Genomic DNA, 15,151 nt, shown 5'->3' on the forward strand with positions numbered 1-15,151 from the left:
TGTCGTCCTACCCGGTCTCTAGTCTCGCGTCTTGACTTCGGGCGCCTGTGCCCCGAAAGTCTAGAGTGTCAATAACTACCGTTGTCTGAGCATCGTTGACTGCGCAATTTCTGTATGTGGTTATGTGAATTAACGCGAACCAGCAGTGTGCCAAGCCTGCGGACCAACTGTATAAAAGGTGGCTCTTCCAGGATCAGCAAATCATTTTGAAGTGGATCTCGAGAGTAACACATCGCAGCACGGCACGGCACAGCACAGTTCACAATGCATTTTGCGAAAATAGTTATTATACTGCTAACAGTACTGGAAAGCAGCTCGGCATTATACATCAAAAGGGTAGAGAAAGGGCCAGAAGCTGCCAGAAGAGCTGGAGGCAGCGCAAAGGGGCGGAAAGATGAGTGGGGGGTCTTCCAGAGCACCCTCGGACTGTCACAAGAAAAAAGTATGTATGCAAGTTGCTTGTGGTTTTGCCTGAACTAATGAAATATATTTGCTTTTTACAGTCGATCTTCTGAAATCACAAAAGGACCAACAAGGAACAAAAGAGTTACTGAACCGCTTTATTATGGAAAACTCGAAAATGTTGATGCCTCAAAAATCGAAGCATAGTGACGAGTTTACGAGTCTCTACCGATCCTTGCTTAAAAAGCTAACAGCTTCAAAGGGTATGCTCAAAACCTCGCTGAACTTCGAGCTGAACGATGACGACAAGCCTCTCAAACAAAAGAAGAGACCTCGCCGAAAAATTGCCATCAAGATGGTCTCCGACATGCCCTCCCAGAATGTTGACTACTTATTGAAAATGTTCTATCAGAAGCACAATATTCGTTCTGATTATGACGACCGAGATGCCCAGAATGAAGTGGATTACGACAAGCAAGAGCCTGCTTCAGCGGACCCTGATAAGGACACTGAATATGACTTTGACAATCTTTACGATGATGAGGGCGATGTTGGCCTCACAGCTAAATCACGTCAAAGCTCGGAGTATGGATCCTTCCAAGATCTCATTTTGCAATCTAAATTGATCGAGTGGCAGCGTGAGACTGAGGAAACCAAGCTACATAGCTCCAACAATGACCACTTCATTTGAAATATTCAGGTATTTGCACAAGTTGTGTGACTTGAGGGCAGTGGGCGCTGCAATAGGGGTTCATGTGCTGGCATGTGAATATATGTGAGGACTGAAGCAAGGAAACTCTCACAGAAATGTCACAAGGTTCATTCACGGATTTCAATACTTTTAAGATCTAGAAATGTGCATTCTGTTGATTAATATAAGGTGTCCAATGTGTATAAATAGTCTTAAAGTTCCAGATAGTCAAATGTACAACTTCTTCATAAATAAAATAAATTATTTGTTAGCTATTATAAAATAATACATACACAAATATTTACGAAATGTACACATTTAGAATCAAGACCAAACACATACAAACTGATACTTTTAGCAACAATTAAACCCGGTACTCGCGAAGTGAAGCCACAGTGGCCCCACAACAGCCGACTATCGACTGATATTGAGTTACCTGGAAATGGTTGCCTAACCGCGGAAGTAATTTGTAGCTCTTGATTCTAGCATTTTTGCGAGCTCTGAATCAGCTTCAAACTAGAATCAGTTCCAGTTTTTACTTGATGGAGTGTCTTGACATATTTATTATGCGTACTGCGGTTTCTTATCGTAATAATAAAGCTCTTAGGGTGACGTGAAATGTACATAGATTGCGAAGAACTACAGCTTCTCTCCACTAATGTTAACGATATTATAGTAATTGTGGTCGGGGAACCGCTCCAGCTCGATGTAGTCCATTTCGGTGTGCAGCAGTTTGTCAAGCATATTAATTATTTCCCCAAATAGGGGACGCTCATGCGGGTCCTGAGACCAGCAATAGTACATAATATTGTAAAGCTCTCTGCGACAGTGCTCCGGCTTTTCCAGGCGATATCCATCCCTTACCTGTTCCAGAAGTGAGTAGTAAATATTACTTTCTAATTACAAATATATGTTTATCTCTTGCAAACCTTTTTCATAACATCGGCAGCAGATATACCGGGGTAAGGCGTCGACCCGAGCGTGACAATTTCCCACATTAAAATACCAAAACTCCATATGTCTGATTTGATGGAGAATATATTATCGTAGAGAGATTCAGTTGCCATCCATCTGCAAATGCATGGGTTTATAACACATTAATACTTATAATTCCGCACAAAGAAGAAGCAAACGTTACCTTATTGGTAGCTTGCCCTCGCTTTTTCTTTCGTAAATCTTTGATGTTATAATATCGCGAGCAAATCCGAAATCAGCCACTTTGCATGTGTGGTCGTCAGAGATGAGAATATTCCTCGCAGCCAAGTCTCGATGAATAATCTGTAATACAAATCAAAATCTCATTGTTTTTTGGTGGGTTTTCTATGGGAGATATTGCTATACTTACACCACGGGACGTTAAATAGTCCATTCCCTTCGCAATTTGATACATAAAAGAAGTCAAGTCACATGACGTCAATATATTCGATTTTCCATGTGTATTCCCATAGTGTCTGAAGGAAATTATATAAAATACAAAATTGTAGTTAGTAAATGATGTACATATGTATGTACATATGTATGTATATAGTATCTGTGATTGGTTCATATTTTTGTTTTCAATCTAAACTTTGTTCTTACCTTTCGGCCCTTGAGCTTCGTAAATATGATTGTAACTTCCCTCGATTTACGTACTCAATTATAACAAATGTCGGATCTTTGTCCGTGCAGCAGCCCAATAGTCGAACAACATTGACATGGGGCTCCAGGGACTTCATTACCTTAAAATCACACAGAAAACAATTAGGAATGAACGAAATTAACAAATTATTTATGTTTGGTCGTATCCTTTCTCTTTAAACAAATGTTCGCAGACTATTATGGAATTAATTAACAATTGGTCTGATCTAGTTTTGAACTGGTGTTCAGGGAAATGGTTCTTGTCATTTGTTCCTACATTCTTACATTTTTGCTGCTTTAGGGGTAAAGGGCATGACATTGGAGGCAAGAATATTAATTAATTAACATTAACATTTAACAACAAAAAAGAGAGTAAAGTCTGCAAAAGTCACATCCTTGCGACAAACTCTGAAATGGCCAATGCGCATGTTTAACAGAGAGGATGCTGTGGTCTCGAACAGAGCTGTTGTTTAGCTGTTACTCGGTGCTGCCTCTCGCAGTAACACAGCGCTTAACATAACAGGGGCTCTAAATATGTTAAAGAAGGGGCCCAAATTTTCCTGACGTCCTCTCGTCCATTTAACTCGGGCCGCTAGCAATACGTGTGCAATTAGTTTATAAATTCAGAAAATTAGTTTAATTATCCCACCAAATATCCAATTCAAGTCGTTTGTACGGTGCAGTGAAATATGTTCTGATTTGGTGCAATACAGTCGATTCTGGGTAGCAGCGTAAGCAAGGGCAATAGGCCTCAAATAGTTCGGATTTTGCGCATACAACAGTTTGAGGATACAAATGTTCACAGCGGTTATAAACTGCGAGAACAAGTTCGCAAATCGTCATGAGTGCAGTAAACAAATCATCCATCCATTGCTCTGACATTAAATTTCTATCGTAGAAAAGGCATAAAATGTATGTATCTTTACGCTGCGGTTACATCAAATATTTGTAAGTATGTCTTTATACATATGTATGTATGTATGTATGTAGAGAAGTACACATGTAACGTCCGCATACAAAATGTAAACAAACTCACTGTGTAGTGTGAAATTTGTGAAAGACGGCAAGAAAAATATCGATACTTAATAATATCGCATTACAACAGTCGCAATTATTTACCTAATCGTATGAAATGGTTAAAATGAATGGACGATTGCTCCGGTGGGGACCCTATTGTGACCTAGACTACCCAATGCCAATATTTGATCTATGTACAATTGCTTTGCTAGCCAAACATTAAGATCTACATATGTATGTATGTATGAATGTACATCTGTATCTTTGGGAATTTTACTTTTCTTGTTTACAACTGCAATCAGCTGCTCTTATTACTCAAAAACTGCTCTTTACCTTTCTCTATACATATTTGTATGTATAGTTGTATGAACAGCATCAACTTTTAAAGGTGTTTGTATTGTAAGACTCTACAAAGTGTGACAACTAGCTGCATACTTTGACTTAAATACAGCGTCTGGAAATATCAGCTGTAATGGGCGCGTACTTACCTCCAACTCGGACAATAGATCCTTTCGATCAACTTCAGTGGCGCTTTCCTTCAGGGTTTTTACGGCAACAGTGGTAATGCCTTCAAAACCTAAAAAAAAATACATTTATTATGGGAATAGTTGTCAGTACAAAAAATTCAGAACACAGAAAACATGGAGACATAGAGATTACTTACCATTAATGTCTGTGGCTTCACAGCGCCAGACTTGCCCAAAAGCACCTTCGCCCAATATGTTGAAGAACTTCAGTCGGTATCTTGGGAATTCCCAGCGATCACTGTTGGCATCGACGACCAAGCCATTTTCCGGCGCCACTGAACTGTTTCCCGACCTAAGAGTCACTGGCATTGAGTTGACTACCGGGTCAGGCCCGGTAACAGAAGCATCAGCACTGCTTATCACACTTGTTGATAATTGCGACGTTGCCTGCAACAAAACTCGATTAATATCTTTTCCAATAAATAATGGGTTTGAGTTGCAGTCGGTACTCACAACTGTCGGAATCGGTTGGTCCAGCTCCCAAGCAACATAGCGATTGGCAAAGGCGACTGGTCCTTGCCACTGCTGCATTACCATTGAGTTGCGTCCATCGTCACTAAGCGTGTTTATTGTCTGGCTCTGATTAGATTTCTTGGCCAGCTCTTCCTTCTCTTTTGATTTCTTGAGGGTTCTACTAATAGCGCAAAGCCGATGACGGCAAATGTAGCCGAGGAAGACAGAAATAGTTGCAACGAAGCCGCAAATAGTGACAACAATTGGAATGGTGGTGGACTTTATCGAAAAAATGGTTATGGTATTCCCACTCCCATCTGGCAGCGTCTTTGTCGATGTCTCTTCTGGCCTGGTGGATGTATTATCTACTACGGGAGTGAGTTTGGTGCGACTTTTCTCCGTCGATGCGCCTAATATCGTTGTAGCCGTTGTCTCTTTTTTTTCCTCAGAGCCAGCTTCTGCTCTGTCATTGGAGCTCGGAAAGCGTGGGTAGAAGTTACCGAAAGGTATACCACTGTTGCTGCCCTGAGGCCCAGGCGAAAAATTGAAAGCTGGTCGGTTATTTGGCAGTCCATTCCTGATGGACTGAACGCCGGGCAGTTGATCAAAAGAGGGAAGGAACTGCGAAATGTTGTGTACCACATTCGAGATAGATGTCTGCGGTCGATAGCCATACATATTCTCCCGCTGACCCAATATGTTGATGAAGACTTCATTTTTCGCTGTGTAGCGTCCATCGGTGACAGTTATGTATATGAGAAAGTTCTGGCCGGCCTGCAAACATCAAATCAAATTCATATTCCAAGAGGCATTATTGATAGTTTTACAATTCGATTTGGTACTTTTACTTACACGGCCCATCAGGCTTTCATTGAGATAGACAACACCAGTTTGTGAATCAATATGAAATGGCAATTTCTCCGGTGTGCTGGCCCCTCCGTCACTTCCTTGTGGAGGCAGAAAGCGCGGCTCAATGCCAAACAGCAACTCATCACCATCGGGATCCTCGGCACGGACACGGTCTATTATTTGTCCCACTTTTTCTGCTTCTGAAATACGCCAGTTGCGTTCGCGGACATATAAAATTGGAGGCGCATTTTGATCATTAGCCTCAGCTGCAGGAAAAAAGAAAAAGACTAATTTAAAAGGAAGAAATTGCCCTGCAGATCCCACACATGACTAAGAGAACATTTCTTGTTATATTTTTGGAGTACAGAGTGTACAAAAATACATACAAATGTACATATGTATGTGTGTACGAATGTCTCAGCATAGTCAAATATTCACGGTCATGACAAAAGTAACGAAATCGCGCCCACGGGAGGCTTGGATTATTGTACGACTTCAAGAGCAAGACAATTAGTTTTGCCCACCATTTTCGCATTTGTAGTGTGGTCATTTCATTGTTTCATCCGTCAGGTATTGGAAGAGCGTATTGACCCCTCGGCTGGTCCGTTTGTTTATTTGCAACTATCTAGATCAACAATACATGCAAATCGAAATAAATGTTTCTCACCTTTGGATATTAAAGATAAGACTCCAGCTGTGGCTATTAATATTGCAATGGAGAAATTCCTTCTGCATGTAAAAATGTTTTGTTTGCACAATTTCGAACGGCTCTGGTGATTGCAAATGTGTCCATGCTGGAGTTCCATTGCGAAGTTTTCTAGATCTCTAAAGGACTTTGGGTGCATACACTTTTGATCAAAAATAAAACAAATCAAACACTTTGAGGGGAGCACAGTAGTCGCGAATGTGTAACGGCTTTACAGTTTTACAGTTTATAGCGCACAAGAAGACTATAGGCACTACACATAGTAGATACATGTACATACACATGTACATACATATAATAATGTATGTACGTACATACATAAATCAATTCATAAGCACCATGATAAGCATGAATCGCTATAGCCAAGTCCGGAATTTCCATATTTCCATCAAGGGCACAACTCATACTTAGCTTGAAGAAAATGCGTACATGTGTATACGCATACTTATACACACACACACACACACACATACATACATAAGTACGCTAAATAAAACGGGTCCGCGATTTCTCTTTTGAACATTTTCAGCATCGGGTGCATGGCATGGCGCAATAGTAAAACGGAACCAGTATGACTGTTCTCGTACATATGTATGTACATATGTGTGCAAGTATTTATGTACATAAAATCAAAATCTATGTGCATTAAATTATTGGATCACAGAGAAAGAAATATAGATTTACATCTACAGTAAGATGAAGAGAAGATAGAGTTAGCGATCCGAATGCTGTAAAATGTATAAGCATTGTCTCCTAAGCCACATGCTCGCAAAAACCAAAAGTTCATACATATATAAACACGCATGTATGTATGTATGTACATATATGTATATGTACATATGTACATTTAAATACATATTTCATGGATTTCGGTGCAGCTCTAAGCACGTTTATGTCGTTTAATAGTCCACTCACAGTACTAATTTGTTTTATTAGTCATGCAAACCATAAGTATTAGCATTTTAATAATTTTTTGGGTTTGTTGAATTGTTGAATTGTACACAAATAAATGCTAAAACTTCACAAAACTTTCTCGGGCTGCGTATTACTTAATGGCAGTGAGGGCCATGGGCGCACGGACCGTCCGTTTGACAACTCGGAACGAACAACAACTCGCCAACACTTCGAGGAATGAACTGTCCGCCCAGTCTAGCGTCAACAACTTCGCACCGCACACTCTCAAACCAAAAACTTGTTTTGGCTTGAAGCAACGAACTTTTGCTTATTCCTTCTGCCTCTCTCTCTCTCTCTCCTCTCTGGCACTGCCTCTCTACTATCACAAAGTTGTTTCTGTAACGCAGGCGATCATATCATAGGTTAATTGTTAGGTTTCTACATTGCGTATCTCCGAATATAAACAGAGAGTTACATTCTACAACTCAGGCAACTTTGCTTTCACGAAAATTCTCGTGACTTTACATTAGTTATTGAACGAAAATGAACAAACGCTTGCAAAGAGACTCTCTTATACTCTCTTTCAGATCAACAACACGCCAAGCCTGCAGAAATACTAATTTTAAAGTATTTTAAGCCCAAGAAATATAAAATATATTAAAAATTCTAGATAACAAAGTTCAACAACAATTATAATAATTAATTTTACTTATTTTCGGAGGCTAAAAATAGGTTGATATTTTATTTTTACAAAGTTGAAAAATTCGTAAAATCAATTATACAATTATTTTGAAGTCTTTGGTTTTATGCAAGAGTGACGACGAAAATCACCAAACCCTTAACCGATATGACCCATATCGACTCACTGTCTGAATTGAAAAGGAAAATTAATGAATCGGCAAGTATCAACTGATTTTGGCTTTGTTTGATTACTCACCTTTAAACATAAACAAATATTCAGGGGTTTAACTATTTCACAACTCAAGTTAATCAATTGATATGGATTAGACTTTATGTACCAGGAACTATGGTTTTGTGAATGGTTATCATCAGTCAAAGCTACTGTCTTTTCAAAGGACAATATCCTAGCGGTCGATTGCAATTGCAGCGTCTCCAACGACAACGGAAAGCAAACACCAAAACAAACCGACAGCACTGAGCATACTAACGTAGGTTTAATAATTTTTAATAAACATTAATGTAGAAGACATCTCTTGTCAACATCTCCGACGATAGAGTGTACATAAGTATTGTTTACGAGTAATGCTTGAGAGCAGAGACAGAGCAGAGAAACATAATCGTCCTTCGTGTCGTCCGCACAGACCTACGCTGTTATTGACGATGTGGCCATTATCTTATTGGCAAGTATCTCAAATCGCTCTTTGAATGCACTACAACTCCTGAAAAAGGAAACCATCCATGAAAAACATTAGTTTTACTGAATTTTTGGCAGTATAAGATGCTTCCCAAAATAAAATATTAAAGGCTATCCTTGAGAGACAGTGATAGTTACTGATTAACAAGAAAAACGAAAAGAACCCAAATAAGGGCGAGGAAAGACGCTAGAGAGTAGGAAATTTGTACATAGATATGTACATATGTATGTACATATGAGTCCTTCGTCCCAATAAAATAAATCGATAAGCTATTCAAAGCTCGAAAGCGGCTAAATGAATTTATGTATATACATACATATGTATGTATGTAATGCACAAAACTTTTAAGCCCTAAATCGGCCCAGTGATAGAAAGTTACCTTCAGAGAATCGAAAATGATGGAAAAAAGCTCTAAAATTGCATTTTGTTAAATTTTTAAGGTCAAAAATGCGATTTTGTACTGACATCTGTACCGTGAACAATAATAAATTAACATTAATAAATGTAATATAATAAGCGCATAAATGTACGAACGAAACATAAATCTGTAATCAAGAAAACGAACGATTCAATATTTACTTCGAAAGAATTAGTTGAATATTTGATAACGGGACTGATAAGCTTGCGAAGAAGAACACATGTGTGTGTGTGTGTGTGTGTGTGTGTGTGTGTGTACTCGTATAATAATGCAATAAGAATTCATTCGAACTTGTTAGCACTGATAAGGCAGCAGGTCCAATATGAGTTGTACAACCGAAATCAACAAGCTTCAGTTGCCTAGAGTATCGCTCTCAATGAACTCGGTGCTATTGTGATTTTCTTGCTACTAAAACCTTTAAATTCGTTCCAAAAGCACTTTCGCAACTACAACAAAAACACAAGCTGTAAGTGGCTATGTTTTTAACATTTTTAAGCTACACACAAATTTAAATCTATGTCATATGTGTGCAAACTTAAGAGAAATCTAAACATTGCATTAATTCCTTCTCAGTTAAAAGGCGATCTGTCAAACATTTTACTTGTTCCCTACTTTTCTTACCCTACTAATAATATTGATGACTAAATGTAAATTGTTTTTTTCTATTCCAGTAAAGGCGCCCAAATGTAGCTGATTTACTGACGTTAACTAATGAATACTCACTTCGGACCTTACATTAATAAATGATGATTGAGACATCCATATATCGTACTAACTGTGTACCTCTAGTAGTTATTTCGCTACTTATAATCGACCATCGACTGATCATTGTGGATTCTAGAGTTCAAGTACTGCCCAAAGCAATGGAGAATAAATTTTTGACAGGTGAACTTTCGAAGGAAAAACCCGAAGAAATTAAAATACCAGCCGATCACGAGCAGATCGTCCGACTGCCATCAAACTCTTTGCTCAAGTACACATCCTACAAGGATGTCGCTATTTTGCACTTCCGTATTCCACCGGATTCTCGGGATGCTTATTTTACCTTTAAAGCATTTGAGGAATCAAAGAATGCCTTTCGTTAGTACAACAAATACTCGGAATTTCATATGCAATAACTAACTCATACTTTTCAGAACGAAAGTGCAAAGTTAAGGACGTTACGTTGCACTTGAAGGCAAGCAGCTACCCAGTTATTAGCCCTGAAAATATTACTTTTCCGAATAACTTTCTCAGTCCTGAGCACAGGTATGATACATTACTTAATATATAATAATACAATGTTTATTCTGGTTCAAATTTTACAATGTTACAGGTCTAAAGTTTATAGCCTACAATTCCAGTCCAATGAGGTGCAACAGCGTATTGATATACAGGGTCCTCACATAGGCAACTGGTTTGCCGTGGCATTTGTCAGTTGGACAGATCCAAGTAATGATCGCATTGAGCAGCAAGGTAAACAAATGTTATGTTTATGAATCAACTGCATATCCAGGGTATATCTCAAATTCAATCGTTCTTGTTTTCGATACTTTCAGGCCTCGCTGCATCATGTGACACGTTGCTGATGGCTGAGATGTCTGTGAGGCGCTTCCGCCCGATTATTTTAAATAGTGGTCAAGTACACAATGGAAATCTAACGAAGATTGTTATTCTTAAGGACCCAAATAGAAAATCCCAAGCTGACCTGACCATCGAGCATCCTGTAAACGGGAGCGCTCAAGACCAAAGACGTTCTCTGCACGGCACTCAAAAGAAACTTAGACAACTGGGTAAAAGACAACACCTATCGGATGCTCCTAGTACAAAAACCAAAAGATCTGCTCAATTCCAAAATATCACTCACAATACCCCAACGTCCGGGTCGAAGCGCCACGACACTGACAGAAGCTCCGAAGCACCAACTGGCAACAACGAAACTACTTACAAGTTCTATGTGCCTGACGACGTTGGTGTTGCCACGGCACGTATCTCGTTCGTAGAAGAGTGTGTACACTGTCCAGACGTTGGATTCTATGTTCAAGCAAATGCATACCCTCTGGAAAGTATTGCTAGCGAGGCCGAACACAACAATATTCATGGTACGGTGATCCGGCCAAATCAGACGAAGGAAATCTCAATTCAGTTTCGTGTGCAGCCGAACACATGGCACTATGCCAAGCTGACATTTGTTGGCAAAGAGGAACAAATTAAGACAGCAAAAGAAGGAGATGCAGAAACCGATCTCTTTTTAGAATCAGAGCGTCGTTTGTTGGAAAAGCTTATTGGCATGCCAAAACTGGATATGCCGGACCAAAATGTATCGTATGCCATGCAAATCGATTTTCATTTCGCAGAGCCTATCAGTGATAACGAAACCAACCACTTTCACCCTTGGACGCCGACGCGCTTTCTTAACATGAACTTTTACTCACTGCTGAGACAAACGTATCGCGAGTTCTTTATGTTTGATTATGATCTCAAGCCAGATGAAAATGGCACCGTCCCGGCCGTCCTCAACTTAACGACGGACTCTGCTTCAGGATTCTCATTTGACCTTGGCGAAGTTAATGACATTGGAGGCACACTGACATTCGCCGTGTCCATGAAGCATGCTCTGCATACGAATGCCGATATAAAGATGCCTCCCCCCGTTCTTTCGCCAGCCTCCGAGCGTGACGGCATTCTAGCTGAAAAACTGATAAGCGATCTAGAAGACACTGTCCTGCCAAAAGACCAAGTGCGGATCAAATCCAACAATCACAGCATACAAATAGTTGTTTGTATGCAATTGGGAGAGCCCGGAGTTCCCACATGGCCGGACAAGTGCCGGTACGGGCAGCGTCTGAGAAACGCCTCAAAAATAGTGAACAACACGGATAGCGTTGGTCTAATTCATGTTCCCTTTCCTGAAGGTGGACGATGGCAAGTTTATACTTCATTAAAAGCATTCATAACCTTCATTCAACAATTCTTTAGGTACGTGACCATGGGACTCTACTGCCATGGAGCAGAAACGTCACGTGGTGCAATAAACGATAGTATCAAGAAATTCGTTGGACATCATAAAAACCTCCTGAAGGAAATGCGCTCTCCGTGTCCCTGTGCTGGTGCTGCTAACGAATACGAAGCCTGCATAGAATCGCCAGAGTGCTTGGCTGGCATGAATGAAACGGAGATTTTAAAATTGAAGGAGTGCATGATGGATTATCAATGCACTTCCAACTACGACGACGTGGCTCGCCTATATGAGATATATCACAAAACTGCCTTGGAGGAACCGTTTGCAGTCAACGACTGTAACACGTCAGTGGTGTTTTCCGTGTCATCGAGTCCTTGCGTGGCAGGACGTTGCGGTCAATTTGGCCGCTGTTATCACTACATGTCCGGCGGCTTTGTTTTTTCCACATGCGTATGCATGAAGGGATATCGGGGTTGGGACTGTACAGAAGATTCTCAGGTTCCTACTAATATGTCTATCCTACTGGCAACATTGCTGCTAACTTTAAGTAACTTGATCTTCTTTCCGAGCATTTACGTCGCTCTCAGTCGCCGCTACTTTACAGAAGGCGTAATTTATTTCTTTGCAATGTTCTTTTCTGCTTTCTATCATGCCTGCGACTCGGGTGAGGAGGAATACAGCTTTTGCCTGGTCAAAATTGGTGTGTTACAGTTTTGCGATTTCTATTGCGGACTTTTGGCTATCTGGGTAACTCTCGTGGCTATGGCCGACATCCGACAACAGCTTGCTGCACCTTTGCATATGTTCGGCGCTATTTTACTAGCATTTGGAACAGAGCTCAATAAACAGAGCCTGTGGGTCTTTCTCGCACCAGCATTGACTGGAATCTGCATTATTTCGACCAGCTGGGGCATTCGCTGTGCCCAAACTCGCAAAATGTACCCGTCTCGTCGCTACTTGGCAGTTTGGCTGCCTTTTGGCATTTGCCTTGTCTGCGTAGGCTTGGTGTGTTATGCTTTTCTGCAAACCAAGCAAAATTATCACATTATTCACTCAGTCTGGCATATAGTTATGGCACTGAGCATCTTATGTTTACTGCCTTCACGAAAATCATGTTCGGCGAAATGCTAGAATTCCGAGACTACCTGGCTTAGACTAATTAATTAAAGATAGATTGAAATGTATATACATATAATTAATAGATCCCCAATTAACTTGAAATGGCAGCTTTAATGTTTGGTTATTTGGTTAATTATTTAATGGTAAATAAACAGAAATTCCCCCAGTTCAAAAAATACTAATATAACATTTTTACATAGAACTTATTTACCATCAACACTAACCTTTTACTGGGGTCTGTATTTTTCCATTATGCTTACTATTTGTGCTATTTTACAATTTTATAGCATTCATAGTAAAGCAGCCGCGAGCCAAGAGTTTCGTTTCAATGATGATCTGAGTAGAATCCAAATCAATGCATAATCGAGTCTTGAAAATACTTATCCGCAACTGTCTCGTTCTCGTGCGGAATCTTCTCTAGGAAGATTAACACCGATAGTTAGCTCCCTTACATTTGTATGCATTTTTAACATTCAGAGGACATGTAGAATTCTATCTTCGGTTTTATGAAAATTATGTCATATTTATGCATACATTTTAATAAAGATCTAAAAAGGTCAAGCTCCATATACAAATGTACATTTATTTAACACTTCCTGAGCCGTATCGAATTTCACGTTCGAATTGTTCTGCCTTCAGTGTACCATCTATACTCTCAAAATTCTTGTTAAAAACACTGTATGCGCTGATCTCATTTTGCTTTTTAGGGCCCGTTCTCGTATTAAAGTAAATACCAAACAGGGCAGAAAACATGAGATAAACCAATCCAAACTTCAGTTCAATGGCTATTACGTAGAGAGTTATCCAAAAAAGAAGATATACAGTCCAAAGAGTATACTTCAGTACGTTTCCCTCTGTATGGTTTTGGGTTTCGGGAACAGTGTCCCTTTCTTCCACCAATTCGTTTGCACTGGAGGACAGTGATTCATCGTGCGAGTTTTCCTCAAACAATTCGGGCTTGTTGCTTGAAGGCTACAAATAAACAATTGTTTTGAAATTAAATTCATATTTCCTTTTAAACATGTCAACAAATGTATGTACATACATATGTACATATGTATCTCTGTATGCACTTACATTGTACGTGGACGGTACCTGTTGCAAATCGATTTTAGTGTCATTACTAGTGGATCCAGTGCCAAACATCCAGAATCTGTGAAATTTGTCTTTTATGCTTTCAAGCGTTTCCTTCCTTCGCTTCTTTAGGCGATATTCTTTCAGCTGTTCTTGAAAATCAGCCATATAAATTGTACTACATTAAGTGTTGTCAGAATAATAATAACATTATATCGATACATCGAAACTCACATTACGCGATATGCGAAACGAATGAAACAAACATTTCGTACATCGATAGGTTTAGAAAATATTAGTGGCACTCTGTTGACCGAGTTCAGTTGGATTTTGCTTCAGTTTATAAGCAAAACGGATTTGGTTTTAATATTGCCCAAATTGAATTTGGAGCGAACAAATATTTTCTCAGCGCTTGGAAAATTATTAAATTAAAAAATACAGCCACACTGAGCAGAACTACTCAGATCAGTAACATTTTCCCTTATGGATATATGTACATATATACATACAAAAATATATAGCTGCCTTAGCCGACACAATGTTTGGACGATCTGAGTCCCACGCTTAAGACTTTATCCAGGTGAAGGCTTTATAGCTGATTTTTATGTTTGGCTGAAAAAGAGGAACTTTTTTGGTATTCATAAAATTATTTTTTTTACACTTCTAGTACTCACTCAATAATATTGTTTCTTTCCCGCAGATATGGGCTTGACAAATATTTGAACACAAGAGCCATCAATCCCACTATAAGTAATCTCCTGCTTGGATCCATTTTTTGTTCACTATTTTGCCTGAGCATCGTAACCATGCGGCATGAAGTTAACACCTCTGGTCACACTCAGCTGCAAGCAAACTTTTTTCGGATCTGAGTGTACTTGACTTGACACATTATGGGAATAGGAATAGATCGGACTATTATTATAGCCAGAATGAAGAAATTAATTTGCAGTGGCTACCCCCAGGGGCAGGTGGGCGAACTAAAAGCTAAATGTTCAAATTACAATTGAATATATGTATGTATGTACATACTCCTATACTCCTTAAGTACTGAAATTACAAGGATCGTC

General features: G+C 39.5%; 4 protein-coding genes across 9 annotated transcripts; 2 read left to right on the plus strand and 2 right to left on the minus strand.

The window, feature by feature from the left end:
• Window positions 1-264: 264 nt before the first annotated feature.
• On the plus strand, window positions 265-1,209 carry LOC117896036. Its single transcript, XM_034804045.1, has 2 exons — window positions 265-442; window positions 504-1,209. The coding sequence occupies exons 1-2, from the start codon at window positions 265-267 to the stop codon at window positions 1,091-1,093; spliced, it is 768 nt and encodes a 255-aa protein (XP_034659936.1). The 3' UTR covers window positions 1,094-1,209.
• Window positions 1,210-1,594: 385 nt separating this feature from the next.
• On the minus strand, window positions 1,595-7,439 carry LOC117899195 (tyrosine kinase receptor Cad96Ca). 4 transcript variants are annotated; one of them, XM_034809061.1, is made up of 11 exons: window positions 7,312-7,405; window positions 6,224-6,381; window positions 5,560-5,822; window positions 4,708-5,481; window positions 4,392-4,641; window positions 4,216-4,304; window positions 2,672-2,811; window positions 2,439-2,544; window positions 2,232-2,371; window positions 2,023-2,164; window positions 1,595-1,957 (listed from the first exon to the last, which is right to left on the minus strand). In XM_034809061.1, exons 1-11 carry the CDS (start codon window positions 7,329-7,331, stop codon window positions 1,733-1,735), a joined length of 2,307 nt encoding a protein of 768 aa, XP_034664952.1. In that variant the 5' UTR covers window positions 7,332-7,405; the 3' UTR covers window positions 1,595-1,732. The 4 variants fall into 4 exon arrangements, with proteins under 4 accessions (XP_034664952.1, XP_034664951.1, XP_034664953.1 ...); XM_034809060.1 differs by having other exon boundaries at window positions 1,596-1,957; window positions 6,224-6,404; window positions 7,312-7,439; XM_034809062.1 differs by having other exon boundaries at window positions 1,596-1,957; window positions 6,224-6,389; window positions 7,312-7,418.
• Window positions 7,440-9,317: 1,878 nt separating this feature from the next.
• LOC117899194 lies at window positions 9,318-13,518 on the plus strand. 2 transcript variants are annotated; one of them, XM_034809057.1, is made up of 6 exons: window positions 9,318-9,416; window positions 9,622-10,030; window positions 10,087-10,198; window positions 10,266-10,405; window positions 10,489-11,854; window positions 11,909-13,518. In XM_034809057.1, the coding sequence occupies exons 2-6, from the start codon at window positions 9,694-9,696 to the stop codon at window positions 13,020-13,022; spliced, it is 3,069 nt and encodes a 1,022-aa protein (XP_034664948.1). In that variant the 5' UTR covers window positions 9,318-9,416; window positions 9,622-9,693; the 3' UTR covers window positions 13,023-13,518. The 2 variants fall into 2 exon arrangements, with proteins under 2 accessions (XP_034664948.1, XP_034664949.1); XM_034809058.1 differs by lacking the exons at window positions 9,318-9,416; window positions 9,622-10,030; window positions 10,266-10,405 and having other exon boundaries at window positions 10,110-10,198.
• Window positions 13,519-13,528: 10 nt separating this feature from the next.
• Window positions 13,529-15,093, minus strand: LOC117899198 (SAYSvFN domain-containing protein 1). 2 transcript variants are annotated; one of them, XM_034809071.1, is made up of 3 exons: window positions 15,086-15,093; window positions 14,106-14,262; window positions 13,529-13,982 (listed from the first exon to the last, which is right to left on the minus strand). In XM_034809071.1, exons 2-3 carry the CDS (start codon window positions 14,250-14,252, stop codon window positions 13,593-13,595), a joined length of 537 nt encoding a protein of 178 aa, XP_034664962.1. In that variant the 5' UTR covers window positions 14,253-14,262; window positions 15,086-15,093; the 3' UTR covers window positions 13,529-13,592. The 2 variants fall into 2 exon arrangements, with proteins under 2 accessions (XP_034664962.1, XP_034664961.1); XM_034809070.1 differs by having other exon boundaries at window positions 13,532-13,982; window positions 14,088-14,262.
• Between the last annotated feature and the right edge of the window lie 58 nt (window positions 15,094-15,151).

This window comes from Drosophila subobscura, chromosome O (assembly GCF_008121235.1).
Source record: "Drosophila subobscura isolate 14011-0131.10 chromosome O, UCBerk_Dsub_1.0, whole genome shotgun sequence".
Classification (NCBI taxonomy): domain Eukaryota; kingdom Metazoa; phylum Arthropoda; class Insecta; order Diptera; family Drosophilidae; genus Drosophila; species Drosophila subobscura.

Bases quoted from the DNA above. Each gene is read 5' to 3' on its own strand.
- LOC117899195 (XM_034809061.1), bottom strand. From the start codon at position 7,331: ATGGCCCTCACTGCCATTAA. The intron at 6,382-7,311 runs GTAATACGCAGC...AAAGTCCTTTAG, and splicing joins ATGGCCCTCACTGCCATTAA to AGATCTAGAAAACTTCGCAA. The intron at 4,305-4,391 runs GTAAGTAATCTC...ATTTTTTTTTAG, and splicing joins TGAAGCCACAGACATTAATG to GTTTTGAAGGCATTACCACT.
- LOC117896036 (XM_034804045.1), top strand. From the start codon at position 265: ATGCATTTTGCGAAAATAGTTATTATACTGCTAACAGTACTGGAAAGC. The intron at 443-503 runs GTATGTATGCAA...TGCTTTTTACAG, and splicing joins CGGACTGTCACAAGAAAAAA to TCGATCTTCTGAAATCACAA.
- LOC117899194 (XM_034809057.1), top strand. From the start codon at position 9,694: ATGATGATTGAGACATCCATATATCGTACTAACTGTGTACCTCTAGTA. The intron at 10,199-10,265 runs GTATGATACATT...ACAATGTTACAG, and splicing joins TTTCTCAGTCCTGAGCACAG to GTCTAAAGTTTATAGCCTAC. The intron at 10,406-10,488 runs GTAAACAAATGT...CGATACTTTCAG, and splicing joins TGATCGCATTGAGCAGCAAG to GCCTCGCTGCATCATGTGAC.
- LOC117899198 (XM_034809070.1), bottom strand. From the start codon at position 14,252: ATGGCTGATTTTCAAGAACAGCTGAAAGAATATCGCCTAAAGAAGCGA. The intron at 13,983-14,087 runs GTAAGTGCATAC...GTTTATTTGTAG, and splicing joins AGGTACCGTCCACGTACAAT to CCTTCAAGCAACAAGCCCGA.